The sequence below is a fragment of the Ursus arctos genome, unplaced genomic scaffold, assembly GCF_023065955.2.
Source record: "Ursus arctos isolate Adak ecotype North America unplaced genomic scaffold, UrsArc2.0 scaffold_14, whole genome shotgun sequence".
NCBI classification, from domain to species: domain Eukaryota; kingdom Metazoa; phylum Chordata; class Mammalia; order Carnivora; family Ursidae; genus Ursus; species Ursus arctos.
The window spans coordinates 59,177,054-59,189,767 of NW_026622808.1; the positions used below are offsets into that span (position 1 = coordinate 59,177,054).

The following is a 12,714-nucleotide window of genomic DNA, read 5'->3' on the forward strand; positions in this document are numbered from 1 at the left end:
CATTATTTCCCTTTCTGAAAGATAGCACTTACCATTTAAACTTGACTGGTTACAAAGGAATTCCTTCCCACTGTTATTTTTGTTAGAGAACAGTGGTAATCTAGAGCATGGGAAAAGTAGAATCGCCACATTGGTAATAGCAACCTTTTATGTTTAAATGCGTTATTATTATTTGGCCTTTTGGAATAGTAAAGTGGCTTTCAAATCTGTTTGAAGATAGGTCCTGCCAGTCCCACTCCGCCTTCCTTTCAAGTTCTGTCCAACTGAGAAAGGATACAAGGGGCCAGGTGGGCCCAGAGTTCAGTATCAGCTTCATACTGGGCCAGACCAGTGCCTTCGAACTTAGGACTCCCTCATGTGGCTAGATCAGAGATTATGGCTTGACCTGAAGATGGCAGGTGGGCACAGGGGCTAAGAATGTAAACCCTTAAGTGTATTCCAATTCAGATTTTGTGACTTAATGACTCTGAGATTTGGGGCAGGCAATGTTGCCATGCCTCAGTCTGCTCAATAGCAAAATGGGAGTAATAATAGTCCTTGTTTCCTAGAATGATTGAGAGGTACCGTGCTGTCACAGAGTAAGCTCGGAATACATTTTAGCTGATATTACTTTAATAAGTAATTACTTCTTCGAAGCCTGGATCTTGGGATCCATCTCTAGGTAATGTCAATTTATAAACCAACTGAGTTCAGCACCTAGCCAGATGTGTGGAGCGTCAGGGGCCACTCACCAGAAGACTTAAGAGGGCATTGCCTTCCACTTGTGTATAATGGCCAAGGGATGCCAGGGACTCGCAAATTAGACTCATGACCCTAACAACATTGATAGAAGAGTTTGGACCTCCTAGGAATGTTTTAGAGAGTGTATCTATTAACATATGAAAAAGGGATATTGGCAGTTGGCAATGATGTTCCATGCTGGTCTTAAGATTTCTCCAGGATTTGGGCAATCTTTCATCTAACCTTCCATCTTCTCTTATAGCCTGTTAATTTGGGAAGCATTAATCAACACTTCTTGGTATAGACCTACTATGGACAAGCTGTTTCACATTTAGATCTTTGGTTCTCCCAAGAATCAAGAATAAAGTGCTTAGCAGTTGAAGGTGGAAATTCGTAGCAGCCATGTTATGCCACATGAAATGACTACCCCCTTACAGGGTCATCTCTTCAACTCTTTCTTGTGCTCAGAAGTGCCCTTCCTTAGCTCCATGTTAGGGTCAGCGATACTGAGATTGCCGTTACTCAGCTCCTTTACATGGGCTTGGGCTCCTACCTGTAGCAGATGGCAGAGTGCTGTTCCTTGCTGACGGTGCACTTGACCTGAACAACATCCGTCTTGTCCATGGCCATGTTGGGGGGAAAAATAAAATAATTCTTGATCTGTCTGCTGCTTCTCCCTTTGCTCTTCCTTATTTTCCAATGATTCCCTGCCTCAGGCACTTCGGTGACCCTCTAACTTCACACTTAGCTCAGGGCTGGAAGGAATGTTTGATACATATGATGTGACTGAGAGAGGCATCGTAGAGATTCAGAGACCTGCTGACACTCATCTTGTTCTCTCCGTGGGTTTTCAGCTCCTGCATTTGAAAAGTAATAAATACCTAACTGTGAATAAGAGGCTTCCAGCTCTGCTGGAGAAGAACGCCATGAGAGTGACTTTGGACGAGGCGGGAAATGAGGGCTCCTGGTTTTACATTCAGCCATTCTACAAGCTGCGCTCCATCGGAGACAGTGTAAGTGCAAACTCCCTGCCCCATGCCAAGCCTCCAACCCTAACTGTATAGAAACGTCAACTGGGAGAATTTTATAGTTGGAACCAGAGGCTCATCCTGTATGAAGAGAAGGGAGTCACTATGGAAACCAGTGTTTGGGAAACAGGGAAATTTGGAGAGAAGTGTGACCTAAATACAGTAGCTGTGTTTTTCCCACTGAGTTTCTGAAGAAATTGTATGAATAGCCCATTACCTCAGTAACTTCATCATGAAAACAGCTATCATATATAGATGTCCCGGGCAGTGTCCCTGTCATTCTAGATCATTAGAGGAATGGAAACGCCTCTCTATTTTGGAAATAAAGTTAGTAAAGAAGAAGAGTAGATAACTAGATACAGCAGGGAAGAAGAGTGGCTTTTAGGATTATTCTTTCACTTGTTCCTTTATCGGTAAGCCGGTAAGCCGGCAGGCTCTCCATCCCGTTTCAGTGACTGCGATTGGTCCTGAGCTGGCCCCTCTCCTGTGGGGTCCCTAGGACATAAAGCCGCTGAAATACTTTTCCATGTGACTTAGAGCAGTTCTGATACTCGTCAGCTATATTCGTATGTCATTATGTGGGCATATACTTGACAACAAGTATGTTTGAATGCTATTAAGCCGTACTTCTGACCTTGTTAAGATTTGGAAATTGTAGTTTTTTACTAAAACGAAATGTGTTCCTTAACCAGCTTGAAATCTTGTCAAAATGCTCAGCTAGCCTTAACCTCAAACTGGGCTTTACCATTTTCAGTATTGCCATTTAAGTTTACAAGCTTTGGGCAGCGTATATGTTCGTTTATTTGCTGGGCTATGTATTATATTATATGCTGTATCCCAGAAGCAGGTAGAAGCAGACCATTCCTTCCCAGTTGGTGTACAGGAAATACTGATCCTCAACCGAGAGGAGGAGAACAAGTCCAGTAAAGCTTAGTTTTCACCATAAGTTTTGGATTTTTTTGAGGTAATTATCTATCTATCTATCTATAGTGTTAGGGGAAAATTTAATTGTATATGCTCCCCACATGTAGCAAACTGAAAATAGATGAGTTTTACCTCTTAGGAAGCCATCATTTCTGTTCTCCTTCCTTCTAGCCTCATAATAAAAGATAAAGGCGCTTTGTCCTGAGTTTCATTTTCAGCAAGTCCTTGGCTTTTTTATTCTATAACTTACCTAGTTAGCTGTGCCTTAGTTGAGAAGGTAAGATGGAGTCGAAAGGTTGGCTCTCCTTTGTAGGATAGTGTTTTACAAGTGTTGGTCTATTAGTGGACTCAGATCCGTGTAGTGGCTTGTGACTATCATAGAAGGTGGAGTAGAATAGATAGGATCAGGCTGTCCTCAACGTAATGAGCTAAGTATTGTTTTAGGGAGGTACCTTCTGTTTCGGATAAATATAGATGTGTATATCTATATATGCACACACACGTATATATACACGCACACATGTGCCCTTAAGTAGGTATGGCTGGGATATAATAGAGATGTATTTCTTACTGTGGCTTGTACCACAAAGTATGAAAGTCATTGCTTTAGATATAGAAGATTATAGCTTTATTCATTTAAAAATAGACTTCCTTCAGGCAATGTTCTGTTTCTACTCCTAATACTCAGAGCTTATTTATAGATCTCTGTTAACATAGGAAAAGGGGAATATTGACAGTTGGCAGTGGTGTCCCATGCTGGTCTTAGCATCTCTCCAGGGATTGGACAGGGACTGTGGGCCTGGCTGGCTGGTACTACGAAGGGTTTGGCTGTGCTGGCAGAGGGGGTGCCATATCCAAGGGGGTGGTCGAAGGATGCCCAGCTGCCCTCCACCAGAGACTTCTGACCTGTTTTGTGAAAAGCTCTGTTGGTCTCTTCCTTTCCAGGTGGTCATAGGTGACAAGGTTGTACTGAACCCCGTCAATGCTGGCCAGCCCCTACATGCCAGCAGCCATCAGCTGGTGGATAACCCCGGCTGCAACGAGGTAAGGGAACCCACGTGATGGCTTGTGGGCAGGCAGAGTCTGCAGGAGCAGGCCTTCTTGAGGCCAGAGCATGTGCATGCTGAAAGTGACCTTATTGGTGACTTGGGGCAGCATACCTGTTCTGCAGGTGAGTAACCAAGGCCCAGAATCAGGGTTGCCATGTGGGGTTGGGTGAGGGCTGTTAGCTACCCTAGGCGTCCTATAACTGGGGGATTATTGCCTAATTTGTTAAGCCAGAGAAGGGCCTCTTCTACCAAATTTTTCTGGTCAGAGGGGCATCTTTTTCCAGTTTGTTTCCCTTGGGAGAATGTCTCAGATTACTAAGACGGGTGTATACAGGCCATCAGCGGCCTGGCAATGGGGATATGTTGATTTTGGCAATACATCTCCTTGGCCTCAAATTTGGCAATTACAGGACAAAAGGACAGTAACTTGACTGTGACATAAATATTTGTCTACGGGTTGAGAACACAAGCTCTCTGGGGTCACATAGATGTGGAGTGAAATCCCAAATCTGCCATTCGCTAGCTCTGCGTTTGGAGGCTAGTTACCTAATCTCCCTGTGCGTTAGCTTTCCTGTCTGAAATAGGCTGATGGTCCTTACTGTTTTTTTAGGGTGTTGCTGAGGGCTAAACATAGTAGTGAATGTTAGTGCTTCGCCCAGGGCCTGGCACATATGGAGGGTACAAGCAGTGGCTGCCGTTGCTAGTGATTGTCATTCACATTTTAGAATTTAGTTGCTGGACTCTTTGTACCTGTTGTTTATCAGTACTTGTTGTTACTGAGATTTTACTTTTTGACCACAGAACAGGAGACTTGGAGAAGAAAGGCTGAAAGTGAGGTTCCTCTAGTCCTTTTGAGCATATATGGTGATGGGCACAAATGCACCCTTTATTACCAAACATATCTGCAAGGCCAGTCAAATTTGAGGTTCCTGTGATCTTAATGGTGTGAGCTGGTAGGATTTGAGGGCCGAAGCACAGCCCTGCCTCTTTGGCTGTAGTGAGGAGTTTTGGGGCTGGAAGACACAGTCGTTGGGAGGGAAATATGAAAAAGTAACTGTCATTTATTTTCCAGGTCAATTCTGTCAACTGCAATACAAGCTGGAAAATAGTCCTTTTCATGAAATGGAGTGACAACAAAGATGACATCCTGAAGGGGGTGAGTTTGGTACTTCTCAGGCTAGAAGCACGTGGCTCCACGTGGGGCAGCAGCTAAGTTCTCTTGTAAAAGTCATCGTCCTTAATCCCTCCGTGTACTGACTTTTTAGGGTGACGTGGTAAGGCTGTTCCATGCGGAGCAGGAGAAGTTCCTTACCTGCGACGAACACAGGAAGAAACAGCACGTCTTCCTGAGAACCACGGGCCGACAGTCAGCCACATCTGCCACGAGTTCAAAAGCGCTGTGGGAGGTGGAGGTAAGGGGCGGGGCCGGAGAGGGAGAGAGAAGATTCGGGGATCTGTAGGGCACTTAAGCCCACCTGTTTCCAAAAGTGGGTCGGGATAACAGATGAACAAGCACACCGTGCCCTATCTGAAGGATGCTGGGTGTGCTTGTGGAGGAAAGTGATGTCTACTTGGGAAGCAAACTTACAACTGAAGCTGGAAGTTTCTTCCTCTCGGCCATCTGATCGTCTTTTCCTTCCATGTCCTCCTTTCCCTTGCTCTTTCGTCTGCCCAACAGTATGTAGTTGAGTGCCTACTCAGCAGGACACATCGGTGACTCATGTCAGGGATAGGATAGAAGAGAGACAACCCGGATCACTGGATGGCAAAGCGGCCAGAGACATATTCCTCATGCTCTGGGGATTGGGATGAGGGAGGGAGGTCAGGTTGGGTGAAGGAGGTGACATCTGAGCTGGTACGTACAGGATGATGGGTATTTCTGAAGGCAGAGATGCGTGGAGTATAGGTCACTTCATGTCAGATGGTGGCACGGAATTGGGAATATAAGGCAGCCTTAAGGTAAGGCTCAGCATCCCAGTTCGGTGGGGAGCAGCGGATAGGCACGGAAGTGAAACAGATACTGGTTTGAAGACCAGAGCCTGAAGGGCGTCTATCCAGGCTGTGAGGAGTTGGGATTTAAGCCCTAGGCAGGGGAGGAGCTTGGAGAGGAGTTTTGAGCAGGGGTGTAACATAATCAGTGTGCTACTTACGGAGATAAGTGATTCTGCTCACAGCATGTCATTTATTGAGAGGAGGTGGAGAGAGACTAGAATCATGGGACCCACAGACGATGGCATGAGTGCTTGGTGACAGAGGTGATGAGGGCCTGAGCTGCAGGGACTTAGCCCCTCCCCAAAGCCATTCCGTCTGTGTAACTGCAGCTCTTGGGGTACGTGCATTTCTCTGTCTTGGCTTGCCTCCTCTCTTCTTCCTCCCTGCTTTAATTGTTTTCTGTTTTTATTGAGGTGTAGCAGACAATGTGCCCAGGTCGAAAGTATACAACTTGATGAATTTTTACGTGCACATACAGTCCCATAACCAGCACCCAGGTCAGGAAGTAGAAGACTAGCAGCACCTAGAAGGCTCCCTTGAGCTTCTCTCCAGCACTATCTTGTGTTTCTTCTTAGAGAAATAACCACTGATTTGACTTCCGTCTCCATGGTTACGTATTCTCTGTTCTTGAACTTTAAGTGGGGTCAGATGGTATGTAATCTCTTTTTGGTCTTTTTTTCTACTCAGCATAATTATCTTGAGATTCGTGCATGTTGTTGCATGTGTCAATAGTTCATTCCTTTCTACTGGTGAGTAATGTTTTAGTGTGAGGTATACCACAGTTTGTTCACCTGTTGATGGACATTTGAGTTGATCCCGACTTTTGGCTGTTACAACTAAAGCTTCTGAGGGCATTACAGATGTGTACAAGTCTCTTCATAGTCATGAACTTCCATTCCTCTTGGCTAAATACCTAGAAATGGAATAGCTGGATCATATGGTGGGTGTATGTTTAAAAAAAACCTACCAAACTATTTTCCAAAGTGCTCATATCATTTTATGTCCCCAGCAGCAGGATGTGAGAGTTCTGGTTCTTGCACGTCATCACCAACACGTGGTATGGTTAGTCCTTTGAATGCCAGCCATCTTAATAGGCGCATAGTGAAATGTCTTAGTGCTTTTAATCTGCATTTCCCTGATATCTAATAATATTGAGCATTTTTTCATGTCTTTATTTGCCATCAGTGTGTCTTCTTCAGGAAAGTGTCTGTTCCAATATTTTGCCCATTTTAAAAATTGTCTTACCTCTCTTTTAACATGGATGTTGTAATACTCAGGTTTATCTTGGCCGTTGTATAGAAAAATTTCTAGTTTTCATGATGAAAGGAACCTACACGAAGTTTTCAGTTTCTGCCTTCTCCTTATTCTTATTCTTTTTCTCCTTCTTCCACACCCATACCACTTGTTGGGAGTTTTTTAGCTAGTGTCTACATAGAGACGCTGTCAATCCTGCTAGATTAGAAAGCCCTTGTGAGCTAGACCTTTGTCATTGGTCACTGATGTCACCGTTGTACTCAGCACAGCATTTTGTATGTTCAAAACAGTCTTTCAGAACCACTTTTCATGGTGATTTGGATACTAGTGCCAAAAAAAAAACAAACCCAAAAACTACTGCTCAAGTGAATTTAAAGTAGTAAGTGGAAACTAAAGAAAAACTGAAAATACAGGGAAAAAAGGAAGAAGTAAACCGTCATTTTGTTAACTTAATGTGCCCATTTCCATGGAGCTGTTTGTTCTTTGAGCAGGTTATTTTTGCACAGTTCACATCATTTCACAAACATTTTTGCAACTTTAACATGCTGTCATGAACCGTCTCCCCCACCCCCCCCCCCCCCCCGCCGCCAAAGGTCTGAACCCTGCAGAGTCACCATGGCTGACTTGAGTACATTTACAAGCAGGTACCATGTCTTATTCACTTCTAAGTTGACAGGAATGAATTAAAGATCACAAGTTTGTGTGGAGGGTGTTCAAGGTCTATGTTGCTAAAACTTCAGGTACTTAACTCAGAAGTCCACTTCAGAGCATCTTTCTCTCTCTTTTTTTCTTCTGCGAAGAAACAGCTGTCTAATTCTTATTCCCTAAAAAACTGTTTCCTGCTGGTTTTTCCCTGCATGTTCTAGGAAAACATTGAATGTCTCCCTTTTTTATATTTTTCTTGCAGATTCTGGAATCGTAAGTGCTCCTTTAAAATAAAAAAAGGAAGACGATACCATGTATAGCATTTCTTGTATAGCAGGCCTGCTAGTGACCAATTCTCTTAGCTCTCATTTGAAAATAAGGAAATATATTTCACCTTCATTTTAAAAATCGGTGTTTTTTTTTTTTTTTAACAGCTTCATTGAGATACAGCTCCTACTAATGATTCGTATTAGGTCTGTAGAGTTTGGCCACCATCACCACAATCAATTTTAGAACATTTTCATTACTCCAAGAGAAGCCCTGTTTCCATAGTGATCACACCTGTTTTCCCTCAAACCACTGCTCTCCTGGCAATCACCGTTTCTTGTCTCTATAGATTTGTCTGTGCTGGACATTCCCTGTAAATAGTGTACTGTGATATGGGATCCTTTGTATCTGACTTCTTTCACTTCTTTAACCGTGTTTTCAAAGTTCAACCATATTGCCACATGTATCAGTTCTTCATTCCTTTTTATTGGCTAATAATATTCCATCGTATGGATATTCCATATTTTCTTACTTGATGGCATTTAGATTGTTTCTACTTCTGCGCTCTTTGGAATAATGCTTCTGTGCACATTCACATACCAAGTTTTTGTGAGGACATGGGCTTTTCAGTTCTTTGAGAGGTGGAATTGTGGGTTGTATGGTAACGCTTTTTAACTGTTTGAGGCCCTGCCAGATCGCACTAGCTGATACTCCCACCTGTGATGTGTTAAGGTCCCAGTTTCTCCACATGGCCTTCACGTATGAAGGCTATTTTTGTTGGATACAGAATCCAAGTAGACAGTTTTTTTTCTTTCTGTTCTTCCAAGTTGTGCATCCATTGTCATCTTGTGTGCATTATTTCTGATGTGAATTCAGTGTTTTCTTACCTTTGTTCTCTGTATACAGTGTCTTCTTTTTTTTTCCTGGCTGCTTTTCAGATTTTTCTTTTTTATTTCTGGTTTACATTAATCTAATTATAATGTGCCTTGGTGGATGGGTAAGTAGATGTGTATGTGTGTGTGTGTTTATTCTGCTTTGAGTTCATTGAGTTTCTCGAATCTGTGTATCAAAATGGGAATATTTGGGTTCATTCTTTCTCAAATATTTTTCCTGCCCCCACCAACCCACACAGATATGATGGATCATTTGATATTGTTTGGCAGGTCACTGAGTTTATGGGTCACATTTTCCTGATTCTCATCTGTCCAGTGCTTCATGATTATATACTGAACATTGTGGTGCTATTTTGGGGAGTGTCTGTATTCTGTTGCTTTCTTTTAAAGAGTTTGGAGTTTTGTCAACAGTAAAGTTACTTGTGAATCAGTTTGATGCTTTGGAGGCTTATTTTAAAGATTTGCTAAGTCAAATGTGTTACAGTCTTTTTTTTTTTTTTTTTTTTTTTTTTTTTAGGGCTGGATTGGCCCCATTACTAAGATGTAACCCTTTTGACATTTTTACTGAATGCCCCAGGTGTTCCATGGAATCTCTCAGAACACCTCCCAGCCCCAAGTGAGCAATGAGAACATAGAGCTTACAGCTTTCCTGTCATTCTTCATTTGGCCTTGTGTGGTCCCACCTTACACATATGCAACTTGGTATTCAACCAAAACCTCAAGGAGGCCCCTATGTAGATGTCTGGAGCTTTTTCTGTGGGTAGCTCTGTATTCTGTCCCCACAAATTCCAGCCACTTCAGTCTCCCTAAATTCTGATGTATCTCCTCAACTCAGACCGGTGTCTTCTGCTTAGATTCTTCTTCCCAATGCTACCATCCAGAGAGGACCTTAAAGCAGAGAGCTGGAATAATCATGAAGATCACTTTGTTTCCCTTTTCTCAGAGATCACAATTGTGTACTACCTGTTGTCCAACATCTGAACATAGTTGTTTCCTGTATTTTATCCAGTTTCCTAGTTGTCTATAGCAAGTTCATACATTTTGTGCAGTGTTTAGTTGTTCATGGCACCAACTACCAGTGCCAGTTATTCCATCATGACCAGAAGCTGAAGCTACATGTATTTTTATGATAAATTGGCCCAGGCTCTGTGAGTTTCAAGTTTCAGAGCACTGGCTTATCTGTGTGTTTCAGTAAATGAGTACAAGTATAGAATGCTTCACAGTTTCCTCTGAAATTTCTTTATTTGTCATGCCTTTTATGGATGAATTGTAGAATCTTAACTTCTGCTTTATTATGATTAAAGCAAATAATCTGAAAAACATCAAACTTTTTACTGGAATCATTTCATATTAACTGGGAGACTATTTCTTCTTTGGAGAAACCTAACACTTCTATATGTTTGAGCTCTGACGTTATGTATGATACTTGCAATGGCTTTGTTGGAAGACACTCTTTTTTTTTCAGCTAGTACATATCACTCCTGAACTATGACTTATGTGTGAAGTCTCAGTGTTGTCTTAATATCGGTTGACGTTTTTTCCACTCCTATTGATGATTCCTCCTCTTGTAGGTAGTCCAACATGACCCATGTCGGGGTGGAGCAGGATATTGGAACAGCCTCTTCCGTTTTAAGCATCTTGCTACAGGGCATTACTTAGCAGCAGAGGTAAGTAGCAGCCTCTGTGTCTTTCTCTTTCAAGGTTGACACATTCCTTTTTCTTCATTTACCTGTGGCCATTGGGTAGTTAGATGCTCAGTCACCTTGCTTTTCCTTCTGCTTTTCTGTTTCCTCCTGCCTAATTTCCCTGCTTATAGGCGAGAAAAGGTAAAGATGATTAACACATTTTAGTACTTCACAGGGATTTCGATCGAGATGTGGGGAGAAAATAAGTTCGAAAATAATACTGTCTTGGGAATGTAATGTACAACACGATGACTATAGTTAATTATACTGTATATTTGAAAGCTGCTAAGAGAGTAGATTTAAAAAAAAAAAGAAAGAAAAGAATGCTAATCTGGGATTTAGGATTATAGAAATTTTTGCTCTTGCACTTTACTCTCCCCACATCTTATCTACCAGCCCTACTCCTAACATGAATGTCCAAGACTCAGCTGTAGTGAAACATGGTATGTAAAGCTGGACACATTAAGACACATAAATAATTAGATAACTTTATCAACTATTCTGGTGCTCAGAGCACGAGTGGAATAGACAGGGTCTTATGTTTTACTTGCAGGAATGCCAATAATCAAGGAAATTAACTTTACCCTAAATGTCTGTAACAGGTTTTTGAGGAAAGGCAAGACTCAGTACTGAAGGACAGGAGGAATTTACTTTTTAATTTTTGTGTTACATTAAGGAGCCATCATATCATGTGACAGATGCTGAATTTTACTCTGATTTGCTGGAAGATGCACGATACATATTCTTATCAGATTCTAGTCGTACATCAAAAGATACCTCCCGTTGTCTGGTTCCACTGTGGGATGGCTCAGAGATTTTCAAGGTGATGCGTGGGTGCCAGTATTGCTTCTGCAGCTGACCCCAAAGAAGGCCGAATCTAAATGTACTGAACCTTCTGGGATGCCTGATACTTGTAAGAAGTGATGATTTTGAAATACTTAAGAACCAAAGGTCAAGACTAAGTTGAAATTTAAAATGAAGCCATAAGGAATTATGGACCCAGCTAACCTGCTATGAGAAAGAAACGTTGATTACCTGGTTTGCCAAAGAGCCAATGGTGGTTGCATTATTTGTTATGTTCTGAAGCGATTGTAACTCTTGCTGGAGGCCACAGATTTTTTATTTCTAACTAAAACTAAGCAGGATTATCAGTGACTGGATACTGATCTTTTATCTATCTTAGGGTTCTAACTGTTGCTTTGCTAGTGAACTCATTGTGTTCTTCTGTCGACACTTGAGAGCTGTCTTTTGGTGACTGGTAGATCATTCCGTGTGTGTTGTACTCATGTGATATGTGTTGTTGTGGCATGCTGGTTTCATGAACAGAGGGAAGGGACAAGTTTTTAGCTGTTCAGAGATGTTCGCAGGCCTTGAAGTCTCCTGCAAGTGGGGCCGAGTCCTGGAGAAATCAATGGATGTTTTAATTTCCTAATGATTCTTTTTCATCAGGTAGACCCTGACTTTGAGGAAGAATGCCTGGAGTTTCAGCCCTCAGTAAGTATGAGCAAGAGTCTTCTTGTCTCCATCCGGTAGGGTGAGGCCAAATGATCTGGAACCCCACTTGAGAAACTGCCATTCAGCATTGAGTGATGGGGAAGGGGAAACCTTAGGATGCCTTAAAAGAGGGTCTTGTTCTATCCTTCCCTGAGGGCAGTCATATCTCCCTGTGTTCTGATTGGTCAAAGACTATCAGTGATGATGCTCCTTCTGTGTGCTTAGTCAAGGGTTCTCTACCTTTAAGTTATAGAAATTGATGATATCTCTTGGAATGCCCCTAGGTTAGAGACGGAGATGGCTTCTTAAGAAGTCAGCCTTTTACAAATGAGTATCCAGTTGCTGTTGACCTCAATCTATGACTCACCCAGATTTTTTTCAGGGAATGAGTGTGTGAGAGGGATAGTGTCATTTAGATGATGGAGGTAACACATGAGGTGTGGTGCTCCTGACATCTGATTAGACACTCACTTGTCTAACCATCTGTCCTTGCTTTCTGCAAACTCAGAAATAGACTTTATAATGTGGTTTGGAATTTAATGCCAACAGGATCCTTCTTTTGAAGCCATAACCAATTAATGCTGATTTGGAGGCACTTGGGGATTGAACTGTCCACAACTGTGGGTTAAAGAGGGCAGTGGTTGTGTTATATGGAAATGATGGCTATCAACAAAGCCCTTCTCTTGTGCAGTGCTTCATTCTAGTCTAGGATAAAAAAAATGCAAATAGTTGCTACGCTGACATTGTGCGTTCATGTGATCAT

General features: G+C 42.3%; 1 protein-coding gene across 1 annotated transcript in view; it reads left to right on the top strand.

Moving 5' to 3' along the window:
• The window catches only part of ITPR1 (inositol 1,4,5-trisphosphate receptor type 1), a 320,227-nt gene that overhangs the window by 125,091 nt on the left and 182,422 nt on the right, over window positions 1-12,714 (top strand). The window contains exons 7-12 of the mRNA XM_057311892.1: window positions 1,575-1,733; window positions 3,618-3,716; window positions 4,794-4,877; window positions 4,987-5,133; window positions 10,344-10,439; window positions 11,907-11,951. Of these exons, the coding sequence (XP_057167875.1) occupies window positions 1,575-1,733; window positions 3,618-3,716; window positions 4,794-4,877; window positions 4,987-5,133; window positions 10,344-10,439; window positions 11,907-11,951 (630 nt within the window). The remainder of the gene's footprint in view (window positions 1-1,574; window positions 1,734-3,617; window positions 3,717-4,793; window positions 4,878-4,986; window positions 5,134-10,343; window positions 10,440-11,906; window positions 11,952-12,714) is intronic.